Source organism: Danio rerio, chromosome 21, assembly GCF_049306965.1.
Source record: "Danio rerio strain Tuebingen ecotype United States chromosome 21, GRCz12tu, whole genome shotgun sequence".
Lineage (NCBI taxonomy): Eukaryota > Metazoa > Chordata > Actinopteri > Cypriniformes > Danionidae > Danio > Danio rerio.
In genome coordinates this window covers 23,480,894-23,507,248 of record NC_133196.1, presented here as the reverse complement: position 1 = coordinate 23,507,248, position 26,355 = coordinate 23,480,894, and the positions used below count along the sequence as shown (strand labels likewise).

At 34.5% G+C, this 26,355-nt stretch overlaps 1 protein-coding gene across 10 annotated transcripts in view; it reads right to left on the bottom strand.

Annotated features, from left to right (window-relative positions):
* gria4b (glutamate receptor, ionotropic, AMPA 4b) overlaps window positions 1-26,355 on the bottom strand; it is a 177,795-nt gene that overhangs the window by 36,084 nt on the left and 115,356 nt on the right. For 9 of the 10 annotated variants that reach the window (XR_012396477.1, XR_012396478.1, NM_212752.2 and 6 more), the window contains exons 7-10: window positions 19,945-20,112; window positions 17,325-17,429; window positions 9,621-9,731; window positions 3,213-3,419 (exon numbers count right to left, since the gene is read on the bottom strand). Coding sequence is in view for 8 of the 10 variants with exons in the window: in NM_212752.2 (NP_997917.2) it covers window positions 3,213-3,419; window positions 9,621-9,731; window positions 17,325-17,429; window positions 19,945-20,112 (591 nt within the window). In the remaining 2 variants the exon portion in view is untranslated. Of the gene's footprint in view, window positions 1-3,212; window positions 3,420-5,762; window positions 9,019-9,620; window positions 9,732-17,324; window positions 17,430-19,944; window positions 20,113-26,355 lie in introns of those variants that run through there. The other variant, XM_021468775.3, reaches the window with a different exon arrangement.

The following is a 26,355-nucleotide window of genomic DNA, read 5'->3' as shown; positions in this document are numbered from 1 at the left end:
AAATAAAAGATAGACAGTGTAGAGTGGTTAGTGTGCTTTATTCTTCAATAACAACCACCTAAATTTACTTTACCCCACTTACTACAAGGCTACTTAATACAACAACGTAAAAATTAAACACAAAACATTGTTCAGACTTGTAATAGTTCTTTAAATAAACACAAACCTGACAGAAATGAAAACAGCTGAGTGGAGCATACACTAACCTACACATTTTTGGTTACATGATGGAGCCAAAAAGTCAAAAACAGTGGCAGGACAGACTAGTATATAAGTATAGATATTTATTGACGGTTAAGATAATTTGAAGTACCTGGATGAGCCTGTGCTGTTAGTTTCAGCGGCTGTTATCTGGGAATAGCATACCTTGGAATGTTTGACCAATTAGAATCAAGTATTACAGACAGCAGTGTAGTAATTTGCAATAACAACGGTCTAATAGGCATGAATTTGGATTTTACTATGATTAAAAAATGCTGTACAAGTATTTTTCATTATTAGTTTATGTTAATAAACAAATGAACTAAAATGGAGTAAGGAAATTTTATTGTAAAATGTGACCTGATTGTCAATGGGGCCACAGCAATTTCCTCTCTCTGGAAAAAAAAGTGTGCTTCGTATCAATCTTGATATTTAATCACACGAGAGTTAGCTATGCAAACTTGTTTAAAAGCAAAACATACATAATGACTTAGCTGGGTTTATACAGTAAATATTTGCTGGCATTTCATATCTTCACATTTTCAGTTATTTTAATGCTGTACTAAGAGGAGAATGAAAAGAGAAACATAACAAAGCACAATCTGCTGATTCCTACTTCTCCTCACATCATATTGTACAACTTCTTTAATTGAACAAGGCTTTGCATATTAATGCCAAAAAATCCAAGAAGTTAATCCAAAAGGCTTAATACTGAGGTTGTGTTTGGTGGAGAGGGATAAACTAATCAATGCAAAAAAAAAAAAAGATGCTTACAGCACAAAGCAGACTGTAGAGTCTAAAGTCAGGCTGCACGTTTTGCTGCACGGTAAATCCAAAAACTAGATTATTGTTGGTGACTTAGTGACACTTTAGGCCTCAGCAGGGCTGTGCACGACTAATCCAAAAAAGAAATTAAAGTTTCTCATAACTGGTCGACACTTTCAAGAGGAAAGCAAAACTTTGGCTTGTGTGTTTTCTAGTGCTCAGCAAAATCTACAAAATGACACTGGCTGTAAGCAGCGGTCATTAATAAACGTCTAAAGCCTCTTAAAGGTTCTTGTCTTTCTTTTTCTTTCTTTTTTCTCCACCAGAAACAACTTAAAGTTTTCAGTGAAAGCTGACAATTTATTCTCACATATACATCATACATATATAATTGTGAAATAATATTACATTTGTTTGATACATTTTTTTGTTAAAGTAATAATTCTCACTATTGAAGAGATAGTTCACCAAAGTTCACTTTTTTTTTCTTTTTTTGAACAAAGAAGAAGATATTTTGAAAAATGCTGGATGCTGGGACCCATTGACTTCCATAGTACTTGTTTATTTCCTTCTCTGGAAGTCAATAGGTGCAGCAACAGCATTCTTTAAAATATCAGAAGAAAGACACTCATACTGTAAATGTTTAAAACCACACGAGAGAGAGTAAATGATGAGGTAATTAAAATTTTTGGGTGAACTATCCTCTTTAACTAGTGGTTTAATTCCCTGCATATTATTAGAATAGGAAAGTACATTTTCTGTATGATCTTATTGTACATCTCTTATCCTGCTGTACTTTAATTATTTAACTACTTTAATTATTACCTACTACCATTACAATTAATAAGGAGCAAATTAGAATTTTACTGAGTCAGAAGTAATAGTTAATGGTTTATTAATAACTAGATTTGTACCTTAATAAAGTCTTACCCATTTTTTAATTAAAACATTTGTATTTTAATATACAGATATGGCAGAAATGAGGAGACAACTTTCTCAGTTTATTATAATTATGTAATTAAATTTGGAAGAAATACCATCAGACTTTTGCAGATAAAACAACAACTGCTAATTTTTTACTCAAACCCATACCTAACAGACACAGTAAATTCAGAGATAACAACAGATCTCTTGATTTGTTTCTAAACTGTATTTTAAAACACAAAGCTCAATTTTCCGTGTTCAGTGTCACATGATCCTCCAGAAATCATTCTAATATTATGATCTGCTGCTCAGCAAACATATAAAATATGTTTGAACGATATTAAAATAATTTTGGGGGGATTTTCATTGTGAAAGTTCTATACTTAATTTAAAGTAACATTTAATTTAAACAGTGTATCTGTTGTTATGAATAACTATTAAGCAGCATTTCCGCTGCACAATACATTCCGACACGACTGTCAGAATAAGCCCCCTTGTGGCAGTCGCACTGAATATTCAGTTTTGTCATGCACAATGGGAAGCTGATTCTCGTGTTGGTGTGCGAAATAAGAGTGCAAATGCAAGAGCATTTTTTCTACGTGTGTTCACCATGGCTGAACGAATGAATGAATTTATGATTACTGGAAACTCATCATAGACTGCTAAAAGTTTTGGAGGGAATGTGGAGACAAGATTAAAAAGAATATTATTATTACTTATTTATGAATATAATTTTTTTTAATATAGACTTTGTTCTGATTTTAAAAAATTACGGAAAACTCCTATTACTCATCTCGTGCGCACAGACCTGCTAAGACAACACTGGAATACATCACATCCGGTCGTCCAGTCGCATACGGTCTAGTCGCGGGAGTTATTTTATTTCTAGAATTAATATTTTATTTTATTAATATTTTATTTTTATTTTGAGTCGCAGCTCAAATCGGATCAGAATTTTCAGCATACGGAGATGATCGGAGCTCCACGCAGCTCCCGGACTCCTCTGCATTGGAAATGAATGACTTCCGGTCTAACGCTTGTCGTTTGTCATGTGCATTGGAAAGGTGGCTTTACTTTTGTTAAAATAAAACAAATAATTATTGCTGAATTATCGTATAAATATCTTAATCAATCAATCAATCAATCACACTGACCTCAAACATTTTAAATTACGGGAGATTTTAGGAAAAATTTTAGGAAAGCATTAAAACAAGAAATGAATGGCAAAACAGCCAATATTAAGCATGTCCATCAAACAATCAAATGTCATTTATAAATCTAATGCTAATGTCAGACAATTGCAAAAAAGGAAAATGCTTTACCCCGTACACCAGCTCCCCGACCATCCCGTTCCAGATCTTAGTCTCTGGGTCTCGAGCTCCGTACTTTCCATCAGGCACGATGGAGATCTTATACTTGAAACCGATGTGTTTGGCAATTTCAGATGCCAAATCCACACAGTATCCCTCATATTGCTCATTCCCCTCGTACATTTCCCAGTTTTTCTTCAGCATTACATACGGCCCTTCCTAAATGAACAAAACAGAGCACTTTCAATGGGCAGCATGTCACACTTCTAAACAAAACAAACATGTTCAAAGTGGTTGTAAACCTGCTATACATTTCAAATATGACTTATTGTGAAGGTATAGACGAACAAAGCTGCTTTTTAGATCTTAATGAACATAAATTACAGTCTTTATGTTCTCATGTACTAATCAAATGTTAGCCATAAAGAAACAATGAAAATATAGTTTTTTCTTTAACATAAGTCAATATGTCCTCACATTCCCTAATAAAGTATTATCAAACACTTTTAAAATATCCCAAAGGCTTTATGAAACCATAACAAAGGGTTCATACAAGTATTGAAATATCACATAAGGCATATAAAGATAATTACAGTCATTATAGGTTTGCGTGTGCTTATCAAATGCTAGCCATAAGAAAACAATGAAAATAAATATAGTTTTTTTACATAAAAGTCAACATGTCCTCATATTCCTCAATAAAGTATTATCAAACCCTTTTAAAATTTCACAAAGGCTGTATGGAACCATAACAAAGGGTTTATACAAGTATTGAAATATCCCATAAATCATATAAAGATAATTAAAGCCATAAAGAAACAATGAAAATATCATTTTTTCCCTTTAACATAAGTCAACATGTCCTCACATTCCTTTAAGTATTATCAAGCACATTTAAAGTATCACAAAGGCTTTATGAAACCATGACAAAGGGTTCATACAAGTATTGAAATGTCACATAGGCATAAAAAGATAATTACAGTCATTAGGTTTGCATGTGCTAATCAAATGCTAGCCATATACAGTAGAAACCTTTCGCTGCAAAAAAGGCTTTTCTTACTTAGAGTTTATATCTTATTTCTAGTCCAAATATCTAGGAATTTTCAAGCAAAAGACAAGCAAAAAATAGTCACGTTTTCAGAAATAATATATCAAAATTAAGTGAGTAACAAGCAAAATAATCTGCCAAATAATTTAGCTTTTTTTCTATTTGACAGAAGAATACTTTGACAGAATATTTAGCTTGTTTCAAGGAAAAACTAGCCTAATTTTGACATATTATTCCTTAAAACAAGACAATATTTAGTTTGTTAATAAAATGCTTCCAGATTTAATCATTTTTAGATATTTAGACTAAAAATCAGACAACAACAACAACAAAAAAATGTAAGAAAATAATTTTTGCAGCTTTTGAATTATCAAACAAAGGGTTAATACAAGCATTAAAGCACCCAAAACGTGCATTGTGTGTTGTACGTTTCAAAGCAATAAAAACTACCATATAAAATTCATTAGGTTTGCATGTGCTGATCAAATGCTAGCCCTATAAAGACCTTTCACTGCAAAAAAGTTTTTTTGTCTCACTACTAGTCCAAATATCTAGGAATTCTTAAATCAAGAAGCATTTTCTAGACAAGCAAAAAATATTGTCTCGTTTTCAGAGAGTATGTCAAATTAAGTGAGTTTTTCACTTAAAACAAGCTAAATAATCTGCCCAATAATCTTGTTTTTCATTTTGACATAAGAATATTTTGAATACCCTATTGGCAGATTATTTAGCTTGTTTTAAAGAAAAACCTGCCTAGTTTTGACATATTTATTCCTTAAAACAAGACACTCTATTTGTTTGTCTAGAAAATGCTGATTTAAGATTTTTGGATATTTGGACTAGAAACCAGACAAAAAAATAATAGCATATTTGGAGTGTTTTAATTGTCAAACAAACGGTTCATGCAAGCATTAAAGCACCCAAAACGTGCATTGTGTATTGTACATGCTTCAAAGCAATGTAAACTGACCTATAAAGTTCATTAAGTTTGCATGTGCTAACAAGATGCTAGCCACATAAAAACCTTTCAATACAAAAAAGATTTTAGTCTCACTACTAGTCCAAATATCTAGGAATTCTTAAATCAAGAAGCATTTTCTTGACAAAAAATATTGTCTCGTTTTCAAAAATAATTTCAAAATTAAGTCAGTTTTCCCATTAAAACAAGCAAAATAATCTGCCAAATAATCTTGTTTTTCCATTTTGACATAAGAATATTTTGCATAACCCATTGGCAGACTATTTAGCTTGTTTTAAGACAAAACTAGCCTAATTTTGACATATTATTCCTTAACAAGACACTCTATTTGTTTTTCTAGAAAATGCTTTTGGATTTAATTATTTTTAGATATTTGGACTAGAAACCAGACATAATTTTTTTTTAAGAAAATAAGAAACACATTTTTGAAGGGTTTTTAAATAATCAAATAAATGGTTCATACAAGCATTAAAGCACCCAAAACGTGCATTGTGTATTGTACATGTTTCAAAGCAATAATAACTGACTCATAAAATTCATCTCCACAATTTATTTAAATTGCTTTGCAAGCCAAACAGCACATTATGGCTAAAGCACATTGGTGCTACAGTTCAGAAGCAAAAAGTAGCTCAGAAAAACCCACACCGCAAACACAAACGGTCATTTTAGTCATCAGCATGATGTACCGTCACAACAAACAATATCTAACACAATACAGGTGCCGTACAGCAGCAAATAAAAATGTTTACTTGCAAGCAGCCGGCAGAGCATTTACATAAAAATCCTGAAAACTTGCTTTCCTTTTACAAATATTTCCTAAGCCATATGGCTAGGCTAAAATGATGAAAGGCAGAAAGCCCAGTAGGGAGAATTAAATATTTCACACACAGCAAATAGAGCTCTCCGCACTGAATGTCAACGGAAGATCCGTTTCATCTCAAATTTGTTTGATGTATGAGAATGCAGCCTTCTCCTCCAATCTTTTTTCACAAGCTCAGGGCAGCGCGATGTTCCTGGGCAGTGTTTTTCTACAGGTAAAAATGGAAATAAAAGGATGTAGTGTTTGTAGCAGGTAACGCCTCGAGCGCGGGTGATCTCTATTCTTGCGTCATGAGGCAGTCATGCAAAATCATGTTCTTACAAAGACCACATCAATTCTTTATCACTCACTACTTAGAAACCTAAAGCGATTATTCATCTTAAAATGGAAACGATCTAAATGTCATATGAGATTCAAAACCCATGACTAGAACCAGACACAACCTGTAGACTTTTTTTTGTTATTTATGTGAAGAATTTTGTAAACCATCTGTAAATTTGTGTGAAATGATTTTGGGAGTATCATAACTAAAAACTTAATATATGAAATAAAAAATAATAATTTCTTTACTTTTATTTAATGTTTACAATGCAAATCCGATTAGATACACTTATTTGGTACACAAAACAAGTGTCTTTTATAATATATCTGCTACAAGACAGATAATATTACTTTACAAACTGTATTCTAAATAAATCAAATGAACATTTTCATCTTAGTCAATAATATCACTGAAATTAATTTAAAAACTCAATAAATATAAATTTACAAACAAGTAAATAAATAGACTAAATGGTGGGCTATAAATCTGTTTATAGTTTCACAGTTTCCTAGCCATTACTTACTTTAATTCATTGGAATACAAAAAGAGACAGTTTGCCATAATAATCAAGCAGCTCCTTTTTGTACATTGAAAGTGAATTTTGCTCAAACTTTAAACCGTTTTATTATGTTTTTTTTATAACACTTTTTTAGACTTTCTTTAGTCATCACTCACCTTTATTGTAATTATCTACATTGAAATAAGTTGGGAGTGGAGACCAAGTTCAATTTTATTCTGTGGCATTTCAGAAGTTGAAATAGAGAAAAAATATTTTTGGTCTTCTTTTATGATACTTTCTAAATGTTTTTTCGTTCTCTAATGCACATTCACCTTCTTTGCATGCTTGGCTTTTCTTTAACACACAATAGTTGTGAACATATATCAAGTCAAATGTCATTCTATGGTTTTATTTGCCATTATAATTATTTTGGACTGCTTTTATTAAATGTTCACGGTGCTTTAGTAGTCTTTGTTCCCTATTTATCTCCAAAGTATATTCAACTTTCTTTATTCCACACAATGAAAGTGAATACTGACCAAGCTACATTTATTTCTCTGACAATATAAAATTTTAAGTACACTGCTAAGTCTGCTTTTATATTTTTCAGCAATATATAGAAAATAAGCATTGTGAACATTCTTAAAAACATCTTTTGTGCTCCACAGAAGAGAGTCATAAAGGTTTGGAAGAAAACAAGAATCAATTTTAATGGACCCTTTAAATTCTGCTGCTATTGTAAATGTAATGTAAAGTACACTTTTAAACTTAACTATTTTTGTCCCACAGAGATGCCATAGAAATGACTAGAGGTGCTTTGTGTGCACTTTTGTTGAACCATTCATTGATCAGTTCATAAAAGTATTATCTTTTTCTTAGTATAAACAACATTTTAATAGTCTAAAGAACATATTTCCACTGTAAAACAAATGGGTGGCAAAGGGATAGTTCACACGAAATTGAAAATTCTGCCATCATTTTCTCACCTTTTACTGGTTGCAAACTTGTTTGACTTTCTTTCATTGAACTCATTGAACATTTTAAAGACAGATGGAAATTTCTACAGTAACTAATGAATTCCATGATATTTGTTTTTTTTCTACTATGAAAGTCAATGGTTACAGGTTTCCAGCTTTTTTTTTAAATATCTTAAATGTTCAACAAAAAAAAAAAACTCAAAGGTTTGTAACCACTTGAAAGTTAGCAAATAATGGGTAATTTTTCATTTTCGGATGAACTATCCCTTTCTACAGTTGGAATCAGAATTGTTAAACTCCCTTTGATTTTTTTTGTCTTTTTTAAATATTTCCCAAATAATGTTTAACATAACAAGGACATTTTCACAGTATGTCTGATGATATTTTTTCTTCTAGAAAAAGTCTTATTTGATTTATTTCGGCTAGAATAAAAGCAGTTTTTAATTTTTAAAAAAACAGTTTTAAGGACAAAATTATTAGCCCCTTTAAGCCATAAAGAAGTGTCTTGAAACATATCTAGTCAAATATTATTTACTGCCATCATGGCAAAGATAAAATAAACCAGTTAGAAATGAGTTATTAAAACTATTATGTTTAGAAATGTGTCGAAAAATTCTTCTCTCCGTTAAACAGAAACTGGGGAAAAAATAAACAGGGGGGCTAATAATTCTGGAGTGTTAATAATTCTGACTTCAACTGTAAATGGAACTATTGGTGCTAATAAAGAACCTTATTTTTAAGAGTGCATACTAGAAAACTTGTATTTCAAAGAATGTCCACGATATCTTAATGGAGACATCATAATGAACGCAATAAACAGCAATCATGATTTCATATACAATATGCCATATTCAAATTCAGCATGCTGTAAAAACCTTGCCCTTCTATTTCAGCACATGTGATATAAATGCTAAAAAAAAAGACTTCCATGAATCCATCCAGTTTTCCAATCCTGCATCCCTACAGGTCTTCTCCACTCATGATCGAGCTGCTTATTAGAGCTTGTCTTTGTCTCTGCGACGGCTCCATTTCTCATTGTGGCATTCATTTAGGCTCAGGTAGCGGTTTCCATGTTTTTGCCCTCAGTTCTGATTTGTCTCTCTGTCTGTCCGCGCTTCAGTGAGCTCTTCCGTTGGCTGCTCAGTTTCTTAATAAGGGGTTCCTCACCAGCGGCTGAAAAGAGGAGGATTTGGCTTCAGCTGCGACACTCCAAAACCTTAGCATTTAGCAAATATGTTTCTCAATGTCCCCTGTATATACATGGAAGACACTCTCTCCTAATACAGAATGTTTCCCAGTCATGCAGTGTTTAATGAGCAAAACAACATAGAGACGAGTCCAAGACGGGTCACTTTTTTTTTGGGGGGGGGGACAGTACACGTGAGGAAGGCAGATGATGCACACGGCTTATTCACAATGCCATGGCAGCACACATTTACACAGCACTGTTGAGAGATGCTATTTAACACACATAAAAGAGCATTACGTTTATCTGAATGGACAGCAGTATGATTGACAGGTCGTACAGAGGAAAGAAAAAAAAGAGTGCTTTGATGAACAGCACGGATCAGCTTTTGAGATTTTTCTGCAGCATTTGCAGATCTGTATCTTTGTGTGTGTGCATGTTATGAAGAAATTCACTGCGAAATGTGCATATTTTTTCCCCCGCCATGTGTATGAGAGGAGCTCTTGGCAAATGGAAGCTTTCAGATGAAGGACAAACACCACAGGTTGTGTTATTGTTAAAAAGTGTGTCAGGAAAGGCTGCTACTCACCATGATAGTCGTCACAATTACGGTTCGATTCTCCATGCCAGACGTTTCGTTGGGAAGCAAGGCGTGATCCTGGGTCAGAACCAGTTTATCAGCATCGTTCCAGTATCCGATCTGGAGACGGGACAAGCGTGAGAATGAGAATCCAGACCCAACTGAGAGCAATTGAACACATGCAAGCATTTCCATATGGGTAAGTGTATGTAAATGTGTGTAAATAATGTGATGACTAAGTTGGGCTAAACTATTATAGTTTTTCCTCAAATGCTTTGGCTCAATTCTCGATTTAAATTTTTAATTTTCAAAACAATAAGTTTAGATTTCTGGACAATTAGCTTATTGTTTACTTCAGAGTGGCAAGTCCTATTGATTTAGGTAAATTGCAAATGCTTTGGCACATGTCTGCAAACAGTAAGTACAACTGTCTGTAGTTTGGATAAAAACTAACTGTGTATGGCGCTGTTGATCAAAACCGATGAGCCGATTCTCATTTAAACTGTCAAACTCTTCACAACTTCTCAATAATTTTTTATTGTGCCACCAAACTCAAATCAATTTACAGTTTTTCTTGTTTGCTTTAACCTGGTTAAAGTTAAACTAGGTTCCACTTCATTTTCATTATCACTATCCCAGCAAAGCAGAAGACATGTCTTGCATATGTGTAAACCCTTTCACATTGTGTTGACACATTTTCCCCACCATTTTTTAAAACAGTTAACACGGATGTCATTCAAGCAGTCCAAACTCTATTGTTTAAGCTATGGTAACCAAATAGAAACCATCTATTCCTAACAAAACTACCAAGATCAGTATGAATTCACTGAAGCACCGGTTTGACACTCCTTCACACAAATCTTTAATTAGCAATCAGTCTGAAAACATCAAATATTATACAGTGGAAGGTCTGTGTTCTGTGCCAGCATGGATGGAGAAGGTAAATAGTGGCTATGTCCTATACTCCCAATAGATTTGACTGTATATTGGTTTACATGTGTTTTCTCTAATATTTACACTATTTTATTACTTTTTGTCTGTTTTTTTTAAGCATTTCAGATTTCAGCCACAGTTCTGGATCCAATTCTTCGCAAAAAGGCAAATTTGACAGCCCAAATAGAAAGACAACAAATGGCATTGGCAATAGGCTACAATGGCAAGCAATAGTACACTGATTCACACTGAGTTCTGTATTTTGTGTTTTATTGTCCATTGTGTAATGATTGATTGAAAAAGCTCATATACTTGTTTGCAAGTTGTGTTGTTTGAAGGTAAAACTAACTTTTGTTGCACATTTAAAACGGTATGTGCTTTTTGCAAGCAAAATATGTCATTTTGACCATGAGTTCGCTGTTTAGGCCTGAGTGTTAACTGTTTTGAAAATGTGGAGTTTTAGTTTACGGCTGGATCAAAGCAATCAAGAAAAACTTTATTCAATTACCAAACATTTGTATTTGTATTGCCATTTTTTGTAATGCTTGCTAAATTGGTAAATGACCTCTAGTTGCAATACAATTTGCGTTATCTATTTATCAGTCAAGTTTGGTAACATGCATATACAGTTGAAGTCAGAATTATTAGCCCCCCTGAATTATTAGCACCTGTTTTTTCCCCCAATTTCTGTCTAAGAGATTTTTTTCAACACATTTCTAAACATAATAGTTTTAATAACTCATTTAATACCTCATTTCTAATTCTTATCATTTCTAAGAAATATGTAATGTAATGTGTATTTATATAGCGCATTTATTGTGTATGGCCATCCAGCGCATTTATTGTGTATGGCCATATAGTGCATTTATTGTGTATGACCATTCATTGTGTATGGCCATACAGTGCTTCAATCATGAGGATATCTCTCAACACCACCACCAGCGTGCAGCATCCACTTGGATGATGCGAAAGCGGCCATAGCACAACGGCGCCAGTGCGCTCACCATACACCAGCTATAGGCTGATTAAAGCCAATTCAGCGGATGGGGATGATTGGGAGGCCATGGTGGTTAAGAGCTGAGAGGGAATTTAGCCTGGACACCGGGGTTACACCCTTACTCTTTACGAAAAATGCAATGGGATTTTTAAGACCACAGAGAGTCAGGACTTCGGTTTAACATATTATCCGAAAGACGGCACTCACTGACAATATAGTGACCCATTTACTTCAATGGGGCATTAGGAATTAACAGATCCCAAGTTGAGCACCCCCCTGCTTGCCTCACTAACACCACTTCCAAAAGCAACATAGTTTTCCTATGTGGTCCCCCATCCAGGTACTGACCAGGCACAGCCCTGCTTAGCTTCTGTGAGTAAATGGTCTTGGGCTGCAGGGTGCTTTGGCCATATCACAACATGAAATATACAATACAGCAATTGGACAAGCAAGACTGCACTTTGCATGTAATACATTTGTACATAAATAAATGTGCTGTATAAATACAAATGTTCATTTATTTTTTTCCTATGTACTATTTATTCTTCTCAACAAATATCAGATTTTTAAAATCTTAATTTTCCATGATTGTCATGGTGAATAACCAACTAATCATTTTGAGCAGTGTGGCTCACACAATGACAAATACACTTTATGTTTTGGTGGTCTTGGCCAAATTACTGACACAATAACTAGGTTTTGAAGCATGCATTAAATGTTTTGGGGAGTAACTACATTTTGCAGACATGCAATAAAGTTCTGAAGTTCCAGCAAACAGTTTTGACATTTGCACTCACAGTTTAGAGAATGTTAAGACTGTTATGAAAAATGTACCAAAGCAATTAAGAAAAATTATAATCCTTTGACAACTGATCTGCAGATTAATAGTCAATGGGGTCTGAAAATAACAGCTTGAAAAAATACATTTAAAATATATTTGTTTCTTTACCAAAGAAATTAAGTCAACTGGGTTTGGAACAACATGTCATTTATTTTGAAGTGAAATATGTTTAAGGCCATTTTAAAGTATAGCATTGTTCAAAACTTTGGGATTGGTAAAGTTAAAAGAAAAGAAAAACAGAAATGAGGAAAAATCAAGAAATCATTTCATTCAATTACAATATTGCAATATATTAAAGAAATAGGAGATGACATGAAAACTTTTAGCTTCTCTGGATATTCTGGAATTAGTATCTAAGGGTTTGAGAGTTTTTTATTCTATAAATGTCTGATAACATTTATTCAAAATTTAAAATTTAAATACTATAAATTTTCCCCCAATGAAATGTAAATGAGTGATTTTTTCCACCAAATACTGATTTCTTAAATTAACATTTGTATTGTGCTGTCTAAAAATAGCCACAAATGAATCTAAAAACATGGCACATTTTAACATAAATTTTTATTTTATATTGCAAAAAGTTTCACTTTACAAAATTAGTTTACTCGAACAAAGTGTAGAATTTAGAAAACAAACTAAGAATTTCCAAAGTGGTTTTTAAATTTTGTCCATAGTTGTGAGTAAATATATCAAATGAATCTTATATTTTTGTAACATTCTATCAAAAAAAAATCAACTAATCATTATTTCTATATCACATTCACAATGTAGATTGTGTTGAAGCAGCATAATATAGAACATATCATAAAATATGAAAAAAAAAAAGCCCATCTATGGTGAGCAGAAGAAACTTTTAAAATCGTACAGACCCCAAACTGAGAGTATTTTCAAAATAAATGTATTGTTTGTAAAGTGTTCATGAAGACCCTAAAGATGAATGTTGTTGTTTCGGCATCTCTGCATGTATGTTTTTGGCTGTGGGGTGAATAACAGTCAGACAGCCTGTGTGTGCCCGTGTCCTTACAGGACCCAGCTGAACGGCAGAAGGAAGAGCCTCAAGCGGGGCTCACGACCGCCTGATAAATGAGTGTCAACCGCTGGCGGCTCGTTCCTGTGCCCATCAGTCTTTCCCCCGGTGCCCTGCTCAACACTCCATAAAGCAGAGGCTCCTCATAACTCCAGAAGAAGGTGTGTGACAGCAGACTTTATGGTACATACAGAGATCTGATGCTAAAACCACCAGACCATTCAAGGCTGACCTTGGTGTATTATTTCCAAGCTGTTCTGTATTACATCTTACACAATTCAGTTACAATTTACAGTGGTCCCTCGTCATAACAGATTTCACCTTTAGCGGTCTCGCAGATTTTTTTTTTGTGCAATTTGACATGCTTTTTTACAGCGCATTGTGTTCTGCTTCCTGATTGGCTGTAGACCATTGTCAATCAATCTCTTCCGTGCCGTGTCTGTTGTACAGTACAGAATACTTTCAGCTTGCCAAATTGACATAAATCATCGATTGCTAGCAGTGTGACCCTGAAGTACTGTACTGTACTGTATGTTAGCAAGTTTTCTCCCCAACAAACCCCACAATGTCGACGAAACATTCTGCATCATCAAAGGCACCCACGGTACCACCCAAAAGGCAGAGGAAGATGCTAGCCATTGCACAAAAAGTTGGACTTCGGGATATGCTAAAGGAAGGCAGAACTTACGAGAGTGTTTAAATAAGAGAGAAAAGTGTGAAAATGTTATTGCTTATTTGAGAAAATAATGTAGTGAAGGGTTTTACAGACTTAAAGAGCCCCTTATTATGGGTTTTTGAAAATAACCTTCCATGTAGTGTGGTTAGGTTTGGGGGTGAGGTGTCTGACTAACACTGTTGAGAACTGGGTACTGTGTACTGTGGTGTTAGTAAGTTAACTACTGCGAAGTGTGTTTTGGGCGGCCACTGTGATCGGATCCTATGCCATTGTTGGCGACCCGGGGGTTTCACAGATCGTACCAAAATGCTGAGGACCAGGGGGTGGGGGTGGTTGAAATTACGGAAGTTTTATGGGATGAATAACAGGAAACTCCTGGGAAAAACAGGAGTGTTGGCAGGTATGATCACACATACACTCTGCACTCTGACTACTTCAATATTGTTGATAAGCCGTGCTGGGCATTTCACTCATGCTGAACGCTTTCGACCAATCGCAACAGGCAGTCATCAATCTTATCAGCGCAGATTAGCTACGCACTAAGGAGAGGTTTGGGAACAAATATAATCGCTGAACGATTTATATGGGAGTCACTGGGATAATTAGGTAAAAATAAATACACATTGTAAGACAATGAATGTGTTTTTTTTTTTGACCTTGCATGCATATTAGGCTGTTGTTGGAGCCCCTTAAAATCAAAATATGACCCTTTTTAATGTATGATAGTGGCTCTTTAAACAGCTATAATAATAGTGAAAAATTAAGCTGACAACTTTGCGGATATTACCTATTGTGTGTTATTTATAAGAATGTACCTCCCGTTATTAACGAGGGACCACTGTAATTGAATTCCATCTATTTACAGCACATTAGAAAAATAACATGTTAATTAATGCAGTTAGTAGGTTTTAATTAATGAATTAACATTAATATTATTATAGTATTAAGTGCATAACAATAATATAACATTTTTGATAAATTTCATAAAAGTTTAATTTATAAAATAAAATAAAAGTCTTAATAGATAAAGGTCACACTATGAAAACTTGTACATTTCCAGTGTAAACAGTTGAATTTATTATTTTCTATTAGGGCTTTTCTTTGTTTTTCAGCTTTAATGTAGTGTTTTAATAGTTGTTTTTTTTATTTGTCTATATATTTGTATGAAATGAATAATATTATTCTATACTATTAATAATTTGAAATGGTTTTATTTCATATTTGCCATTTTCATTTTTAGTAAATATTTTTCATTTACAGTAATTTCAATTTTTATTTTAGTTTTAGTATTAAATTAATAAAAATGATACGAATCTTCATATAAAAAATATTAACATGTTAAAATATTTGTAGTAATCCTTTTAATTAACTTTTATTTCATTCCAAAGGTACAAAAATGACTTAAGTTCCATGAATTTATTTTCTGTCCATTTTTAGTAATTATTTTTCTTAACGGGTCTGTTTAGTTTACATTTTTATTTTAGTTTAAGTGTTAACTAAATGAAAATGATACACATCTTTATGTAAAATAATTTACATTTATATATATATATATATATATATATATATATATATATATATATATATATATATATATATATATATATATATATATACACATTGTAGAAAATAGGTTCCACACAATTGATTTGTGTTGCGACAACATAAAGGATTTAAGTAAGCTTATTAGATTTCACAAATATAAGTGAATTAAACAACAAACAATTAATTTGTCTGGAAAACAAAAACAAGGATTGTGTTATTTCAGCTTATTTTAAGTAGTTTGAACAAACAGCAAACATAATTTTTAGATTGCATGTATTAATCCTTAGTTATCTTTTATTTCATTCCAAAGGAACAAAAATTACTTTAGTTCAATGATTTAAGTTTTTCTTCAACTATGATAGCCTAACTCCCTTTAACGTCACCAACACTGAGACAGTTATTTAACTAAATATAATACAGAATAATTCATTTAATTTCCACACAGTATTCCCACAGGGCCAAGACGGTCATAAAAAAAAAAAGCCTACTCGCTCCGTCATACAGACGTGGGCAGAAAACAGAGCACGGTGACAGGAAACACTGTGTGGGAGATCCAGAGCAGAATAATGTCCATTTCTATGAAAATCATCATCCATGATTTACAAGAGCCTTAATGATGCATACAGGCTTATAAGTCATCTAAAATGGCTGTAAAACACGATTTTCACCAAGTTAAGAGATGCATATATGCATGAAATGAGCATGCGGTGAAGTACTGTAAAAGATTGTTCAAAAAGAAAATGCTGACTATAAAATAATAAAGACTCATCAGGGTCTCCTGGGATTGATCTCGCAGAAACAGCTGCATCAAGTGAAGCACAGAGCGTTAAGCACATCGCAAAACACAATGAATTACACTGAAATGATGCTCGACAGATGAGACAGACAGAAAGCAAACCATAATTACACTTTCTCTGAATAAAAACACAAACAGGAAAAACTTGACTGGGATTTTTTTTAGGGTAAGACACTGGCAAAAACTTATTTTATTATACGGATTTCAATTTTGAGATCTTTTCATTAAATACTGAATTATTATTAAGAAAACATCCAAATAAGGCTTTTTATGTTATTTTGTTGCACTTTATCAATTTGTGCCAGTTGATTTTAATTATAATACATAAAATAAAAAAAATTAAACGGGGTTTTTGTTTCAAAATGAGCTTTTTTTTCTCCTGCTTTTGGCCATAAATCTTCACTTTAGCAGCACTTGCAAACACCAAACTGTACATTTTTTTATTTATTTCTCTATTTTGAATTATTTTACAAAAGTAAATGTTTATATACAGCATATACTGTATAGCAAGTGTGCAATGTGCTCTCGACATTGGTGGAAGCATACAGTTTTTACCATATATAAGTACACCCCTCACAAATTTCTCATTTAAATTCTTATTTTTAATAGGAATCTACACAATATTATATTTGTGCATAATACTGTAAATTAGATTAGTCAGAACTGAAGCCAAGTCTGGAGTTTATCTACCAAAACAATTTACGATAACGGTCCAAACACTAGTACACCCAAATTTATATGTTACGAAAAAAAAAATTATTATTATTATTAATAATAATTATTATTATTATTATTAATAATAATAATAATAATATTAATAATAATAACAAATTATATATATAAAAAAACAAGCTCTGGAGTCAATTCTTCTATATTTTAGAAAAGAATGACAACTTACCCTTCTGGGGCCGTTACTTTTTAATTCAAAAACATCCATAGTGTAGTTGACTCTGCGGCCGTAGTGGTCAAATTGGACATTTCCTGTTAATCCTTGGAGGTGCACCTGGATTACAGTGATAAACAATGTCATTATAGCTTATCCAACCACCGCAAAGCACTTCATTTACACATCCACTTGCTTTTCTGAACTTTAACCAGCTTTCTTCTGGAAATATCAACCCCACACCAGTGTTTCTCAAACTGTGGCTAATCGAAAAAAAGAACGCCTAAAAAAGGCCTCAAAAGTTAAAAGTCTAAGCACAGTCATGAGAGATGTCATGCTATAAATGGTTGAGTTCATGTCAGGCCTAATTACACATGAGCAAAAAGGCTGATGAATTCTGCCCGATGCAGCAACAGAGCAAGTAAAACAAGGCAGAGACAAACTCAAATTTACTTCTTATCTATCTGTAATTAAAAGCAATTAAGTAATTTGCTGCTGATAAAACACTGGTGACTCAGTTATTTTTGCATGTTTGACATGAACGTCCTGATTCCAGATGAATAAATAAAGTACTTATTTCAGATTATTGTGACAGTATAGTCAAGGTACTGTATATAGTGAGGGGCTCTGAATGTGAATTATTCAACATAGACTTTGTTTTGTGTTTTATATTAGTTCTGTTAGGATGGGCAGGGTCTTTTGCATTAAATTTCCAAATTTGTCCCTTGACATTCTTTTTTTTAATTTTATTTTACAATTGTAAGAGCAGTTTTTGTGATTAGCTCATTAATTATATCTCTCTTGTTTTTTTTAATGTGAAATACTCAAATGTAACCAACCGCAGTATGAATACTTTAAATTGTAACCAATACAAATTTTACATTAAAAAAGCTGTTTTACACATAAAAACAGGTTTCTTTTTATAATGTAGGGTTGATTTATTAAAACAAAAATCATATACTTTGTAATATTGCTGTTGATATTGTAATATTGTTCTTTATTTTTGATTGATAGAAAACCCTGTATAAAAAATGTGTGCTTGGGGAAACGGCATATCATCGTTTTTTTCTGCTTGCGAGTGTAATGCTGCATTCACACCAGACACGAACGAAGCGCCAAATGCGAGTGATTTACATGTTAACTCAATGCAAAGACGCGAATCAATACTGTTTTTCAGTCTTCGTAAAAGCAAATAAACACAGCTTTGCTCTGAATAAAATCCATGTTAGCCATTTAGCAACTAAGCTAGAGTCACCGGGCAGACAGAAGCCCTGCCCATGATGCGAATCTGCATCTATTATGAAGTGAATTTGACGAGCGAATAAAGCGAGTAAACTCAAAATGTCTATTTGGCAGTGCATGGTCACACGTCTATTTAAGCGTGAATAGTATGATTTTTCCGTGTGTACCGCGTCTGGTGTGAACACAGCATATAGGTTTTTTTTGTTGATTGTGAAAATTGATGCTATAGCTGCATGGAGAATTGGTTTTGGAAAAAGAGACATCTTGTAAATAACAGATTTTCCAGTGGGGGATTGTCTTTTGTCTCTCCAGGTGTGAATTATTCATGACCATTGTCACTCCCATGCGTATAGCTGAGATGACCCAAAAAAGATTTTAAAAAATGTAAATCATTGTAATGTTTTCTTTGAATGAGAGAACAAAATAATTTTTACATAATTGTGAAGTAAATATTCTATCCTACAAGACTGGTTACTCAGGAATCTTGTTCAGGCCCATTCAGTGTGTTTTTTTTAAATCTAATTTTATCAAAAAAAAAAAAAAAAAAAAATTCTCCAAATCCTACTAACTAGGCATAGTATTTTTTGTCCTTCTAAAAAAACGCAAGCTTGTACATTAATATTTCTCACATATTATTGTAGCACAGTTTGTGCCTAATACGAAAAAAATAAATAAATAAAAAATACATGTTGGCCAATACTATGTAATAAGTACCTGAAATAAGCACAAATGTCAGAGCATGTCAAAACATCTTAGGAGCCTTAAAATCACCTCAGACTCCAGAAGGTTAATATTACCTTGACTATAATGTTACTTTCACAGTTTGTTGTTTTTTGAATTAGCAGAACCCATTCATTTTGGACCCAGGTTTGAGATTGTGACTTATCTAAACACTTCTTCTTGGGCATAAGCTCACCAAAAATGTGTGTGATTGGTTATAATGATGAGTGGCACATAAACAAAATAAAATAAAAAATTAAATTTCATTTTAATCGTGACACCTCTAGGTTAAGCTTGATTATGACTATAAATTTGTAGGTCTTTTTTCTCTCAAGCTTCTATTAATTTCAACCGTGTTATGTTCTTTCTTAAAAAATGATCTTGGTTTAATAAAAAAGTGTGAGAAATCACTCTAGTTCTCACTATGTCTCTATCCATCGTCTTCTGACACCCTTTCCTGCTTTGGTTCTCGTTCTTTTCACCCTTATAGTTTCCTCCATTACACCTTTCCATTTCCTCAGCCATTTTCCACCTTCCATCAATTCAAAATTAGGCATTTCACATTTTTCAGCTTGTCGATTACTATTCTGCTCCATTTTTCCATTTGAGGTTTATTTCAGCTGCCACTGAAACATGTTTTCCTGCCTGTGTACTGTACGTGTGTGAATGTGACCTGTTTGAGCGTGCGCTCCATGTCGATGCCCTGGTTCCAGGGGGCAGCGGGGTTGGCCAGACAGTCTCCAGCGATGCCTCTGCGAGAGATGTCCACCTTCTGCCTGCGGAGGTTCCTGAAGGCCTCTGCCATCACCATGACCCCGTCATACGTCAGAGCTGAAGTGTACTGTACAAAGACAGGGTCATAGAAGAGTCAGCTTACACTGTACATTATACAGTAATGATTAAATCAGCTTTTCTTCTTTTGAACTGTGTTTTTTATTAAACTTTTTATAAACATAGTCTACACAAAACATTTACTTAGAACGTTTACACTTATAAAAATAAACAAATATTTAAAATAATAATAGATAAAATTTAATAATAAAAAATAAGGTAACAGTTTAGGTAACAATTCACAATATTAATAAACCATTAACACTAATAGCTTAATAACAGATAATTACTACTACTACTACTACTAATTACCCATTTATTAATAGTAAGGTAGTAGTTGGGTTTAGGTTTTGGGTAGAATTAGGGATGTAGAATTATCCATTTATTCATTTTCTTGTCGGCTTAGTCCCTTTCTTAATCCAGGGTTGCCACAGCGGAATAAACCGCCAACTTATCCAGCAAGTTTTTACGCAGCGGATGCCCTTCCAGCCGCAACCCATCTCTGGGAAACATCCACACACACATTCACACACTAGAGACAATTGAGCCTACCCAATTCACATGTACCGCATGTCTTTGGACTGTGGGGGAAACCGGAGCACCCGAAGGAAACCCACGCAAAGGCAGGGAGAACATGCAAACTCCACAAAGAACACCAACTGAGCCGAGGTTCGAACCAGCAACCCAGTGACCTTCTTGCTGTGAGGCGACAGCACTACGTACTGCCACAATCAATGTTTTGCAAAGTACTAGTTGCAAAGTACTAGTTATTTCACAATATTACAACAAGATTCATCCTGTTTTTATGACATCACAAAGCCTAATATGTCCTGACCAATCAGAACCCACTGCATACATATTTCTCAGCGTGTGTCTACACAGAAGTCAAAATAGAAAGACTGTTTAAGGAGAAAATACACAGTACTGTAGAATAAAGGTAAAATGTCAACAAGAAGTCTTGAATAATTGAAAATACAATAAACTTTAATTTGGCCACTTTTATATGAAACATTAGTTAAAATACAAATTATAAACAGTTATCATAGACAAGAAATAAACAGAGGAATGTTGCAACTGACCAATCAACATCAACCATGATCATTTTCACTTGAGTGTCTGCACTGTAACAAAACACTGTTTATTCAATCAACCTAATTACATTAGCTTTACACCAATGGAAGCCATTTGCAAGGGTTGAATAACCAAAATGGGGTTATGCGTCCTCATAAACAGAGGACAACCAAGTGAAATCATAGGGGACAACAGTCTGTGTTTTGCAGCTGCATCAAATGGAGAAAAAAAAGGAGAGCAAGGGGCCAACTGAAAACAGCACGCAATATAAAGCAAAGCCGCGACTCACACATGCTTGTCATTGCACATATTAGGAGCAGGAGGAGCATGTGAAATCAGTGCGCTGTGACACAGTCGCTGTGAGGCTCAATGGGTGAAGGGATTGGGGGAGGACGAATGGGATGGTCAGCTGCTATCGGACGCTGCCCTTATTGCACCAATAAGTGGCTTTCTCTCTCTGCCTCGCTGAGATAAAACACCACACAATGAATCACTGCAGGCAATGCATGGTATTTTTACAAAAAAAAAGAAGAAAAAAAAAACAATGTGTGTCCTTTAGAGGCCTGACATTTCATGCCCTTGCTTTTTTTGCTCTGCTGTTGTGTCTCTTATTGCTATTTTAGAGATTGTGACGTTGGTTTGTGTCGTGGAAGTGAGTCAGACAAGGTCACCTGGGCTTTTTGTACATATATGCGCGCCGACAGACCAAAAATACCCCTGTGTGTGTTCAGGTTGTCCTGCTGAAAAGGAGACGCTCTGGTGGTGCTTGGAGATGGATTTTGGTATTCCATCAGCAGATCTCTGGTGTATGAGATGGGACTCTCTGTACCGTTACAAACACAACACAAAACACGCAGAAAGAGCCCTGGGCTATAATGCCATACAGTGTGAACGAGATGGAGTGACAGAGTGGGATGGAAATGGAGAATGAGCGAGATAACAGGAGACAGATAACAGGAATAGAAGTGATGCAATATGCCGGTGCTAATGATGATACAGATTTTTTCTAAATGGAATTTTTATAGCGTTAATTAGGGGTGTCGAAATATACATGGATTGCTGGCTGTGTTATTTTATATTAAATTAAATACAAATAATACTGTGATAAACAATCAAATGCCAGTGCCATTATGGAGCACTAAACTTTTAAATGAAATTTGTTTCATTCATACTTGACACTAGAGGGTGCCCTTAGGCAGAGAGTCTAAAAGAAAGACTCATAGGAGTAAAATTTTCTGGTAAAATAAAACCAACCCAGGCTCATTCTGGAAACGTAGCCCCTCGGACGTTTCTGGAGGCCGCGATTTACGTGGCCGGAGGTACGTGCGGCCGCGTTTAGTTTTTTTTGAGCGAACGCTGCGGGGCGGTGTGGCGCCGCTCCGCTCCTCTTCTTCGCGCTCGCCGGCCGACGGCTCGCCTTCGAGTGGAAGGCTTTCCCGATGCAACCAGTTTGTCCGCTTAGCTCACAGCATTGCGTCGGCGGAGCGGAGGCCCAGGAGGAGGAGGAGGAGCCGGTCGCGGGGACGACAGCGGTTTCAGATAGAGTCCGGGGAACAGCGGTTCCAGAAATCAGGTAAGATGAAAAACAGAATCCGAAAAATAAGGGCGAGAACGCTGCGGGATCCGAAAACGCGGTCGAAATCGAAGACGAAGTCTTTTGCTTTTTTTTTTTTTTCTGGACGGCTTTTGCAAACCGTCGCATGGGTTTAGGGAAAGAGGAGGAGGAGGAGGAAGAGGAGGGCGGCCGATCCGGCGGCTTTTCGCGCGACAACAGCGCGGGCGCGAACGGCGCACGCTCCTGAGAGGCGCCCGGGACGTGAAAAAGCGCACACATCGGCCTCTCGTGGATCCGCGAAAACAAAAAACGCTCGAATACGTACCTCCCGGGACGTATCTCGTGGTCCGCAGAAATGTCCGCGGGCTACGTTTCCATAATGAGCCCGGGCTAAATATAAAACGAATGACGGTGAATGAAAGTCAAACCGGTGAGCCGTCTGACAAAAAAGTGCCCTTCTGAATGAAATCAGCAAAATGCCCTTCTGGATCTTTCACTTACTTCGAAGAATTACTGACTATGCTTACATTGACATCTGTAATCTACTTATTTAACTAAATAGACAATAATGTAATTAAGGTGTTTACATGAAGTGCTTTCATGTAAGAGTTTCCTGTAATTTTGGGTGACTTTAACTGCAATTCAGCAGTTTCACCTTCCCTAATGAACACTTCATTCATGCCCCCGTGACAAACTGGGGTATTAGAAAGCAAATAAGGAGTAAGGACTGGTGAGAGTGTTATGGAATTTAATAATGCACGCCAAATGGAAAGAAAAAAACCTCTGCATTTACTGACAGCCGCGTGTGTGGATCTTGTCGGAAAGTATGCTGAAAAGTCCTACATGACGGTAATAGTTTGATTGCGGTGTTTAATTCAATATTTCCACTAAAATATGCATACTCTACATCTTCTGTTTAGTCCATTTCAGTTTAGTTCAGTAATGACTTACTGACTAATGAATAGTCGGATTAGGTTAATCAAAAATCGCTGTTTTGAGCTTATGTAGGCCTACAGTTCAAAATTGATGTTTAACTGAATAAACAGTTAGTTAACATAAGTACATCATATAGAACATCATTTATTTTCATCACCAATTATCATAGTAGAACAGTTTCTCAAGCAGTTAGTGATGCATTTTGGAAACAGTAGATGAGCCCCTGGTCTAATGCGCCACCTGGCTTGAGAAACCCGTTCTCAAAAACTTACTTTTAGCCACTTTTAGCCTTCGGCAGGATTCAAAGGATCCATTTTAATCTTGATTAATTCCAAGATTACAGTGAGAATAATCTAGATAAAAAAATTTATCTATGCCCACCTATTATAAATATAGATCATCACCGGTTATTACTTACTGTCGTACTCGTATGCGCTATGTCCCAGTTATTAAAATGCTCCAACTACTTAAAAAGCAGACAACTTTGCACAATTCACTGCACGTAAGTTTGTTCATGTGGGTTTCCTCCAGGTGCTTCGGTTTCCCCCACAGTCCGAAGACATGCACTTTAGGTGAATTCAATAAGCTAAATTGGCCCTAGTGTATGTGTGTGAATGCAAGAGTGTATGGGTGTTTTCAGTGTTGGGTTGCAGCTGGAATGGCATCTGCTGTGTAAAAGATATGCTGATAAGTTGATGGTTCATTCTACTGTGGCAACCCCTGGTTAATAAAGGGACTAAGCTGAAAATAAAATAAATAAATGACATTAAAAAAAGAGTACTTTCTTTAAGCAGGTTTTGATTATGCTACGTCATTTTGGTACAGTAGCTGCTCACAAAATTTGAAGGAGAAATTGCAAAAGGCACAAAATAAATTAGTACGAATAATTTTAAAAATGCATCCTAGAGCACATTTGAGCAAAGAGTCTTTTAATAAATTAGGTATGTTAACTGTTAGTAATAGAGTGTGTTTTTTAAAACTGGGAATGGTACGTAAAATGTTTAATAATGTGGTTCCTAGCTATTTGATGAACTATTTTCAAATGGTGAGGCAACAGCATTCATACAGTACTAGGAGTTGGGATTTTAATATTTGTTTATTTAAATTTAGAAGATTAGTGGGGAAAAATATGTTTTTATATACAAGTGCAATCATGTGGAACAAACTACCAAAAGCAATCAAGGAAATAAAAGATTTAAGGTTGTTCAAAAAAGCTATTAAAAGATGGTTGTTTGATGAGGATAATTAGTTTTGCATGGTGGGTGAGGATCTTTTAAATTATGTTACTTGAGTGTGAATAGGTTGGCGGCTGGAGTGACATTGTGCTGGATAGGTTGGCTGTTCGTACCGCTGTGGCGACTGTTTGTTTTATTCTTCATTAGTATTATGAAGCCATACATTGTTTTTATTTAACAGAGGACCACAATGGAAATAAGCCCAGGGCTTTATTGTGTTTTTATCCTCGACAGTTTTTTTAACAAAGTGTATGGAATACTTTTTGTACAGTTTGTCTAAAATCTGTCAAATAAAATTCAATTCAATTCAATGTTAAAGGTGCAGTTCATATATCCAACTGCTTTTATTAAAAGACAAAATAGTATTACAAATAATATTTGTATAAATATATTTAAAATTTAAGAATTTTTCTGTTGTGAAGAAAAAAATATATAATTGTGGATGGAAAGCATCGTTAATGCACCTTGATGCACCGAGGTATCGAATTAAACTGAATCGATGACATAATAATCGTAATCAAACTAAACCATGGTTTATTGAAATCGGTTTCCTCAAATGGTTTGAGTTACCTTAACTTAGTAGGTTATACAGTGTACTATAGATACTATAACTATAATTATACAAGTATAGACTTTTTTTTTAATCTGGCGATGTCATTGGCCAATGAACATTTCCTGCTTGTTGTGAAACTATTTCATAATTATAGCAAAAGGCAAATCAATCATGACTTAACATTAAAACAGCTATAATTAGGTTACATATCAATATTTTGACTTTTTGGATTCCTGGAAGCTATGGAAATGAAAGATTACACAGCAAATACGTTAGGACCATTTTTATTGTTTACATTCCTCAAAATTGTCTATATTATTATGCAAATATATTATTTCAGACTTTTTTCCCATCAATATTAAACATTTGTGCTACTTAATATTTTTGTAGAACCATTTTCAGGAATCTAATGAATAGAAAGTTCAAAAGAACAGCATTTACTTTGAATTAGATTTTTGTTAACATCATAAATGTCTTTGCTGCTACTTTTTTATCAGTTTAATATGTGCTAGCTGATTAGCGAAATTGATTTTTGACCCCCGAGCTCTCATAAAAGCACCTTAAAAATGTTCAAAAGCCCTTATGTGAGTAAAAACACACAACACTGGTCCACACTCAATTTATGAATGAAGCATTCATTTGAACGTTTTTTTTTTTTTTTAAATGAACTGGATTCAAACTCTAAATGAATTATGATCAAATGTTTTCGGTCGTTTTTTTTATGTAGAGACACATAATGAAAATGACTGCACAAAGAACAAATGACTCTCTCTAAGGCAAGGAAACAGTAACAGAATTTTCATATTCAAGGCATGTTCATATTTAGTCTACCACCAGTTTCATAGTCCAACATCAATTATCAAAGATGGCATTAGGTCACCGACTCCCACAGGACAGAAAGGC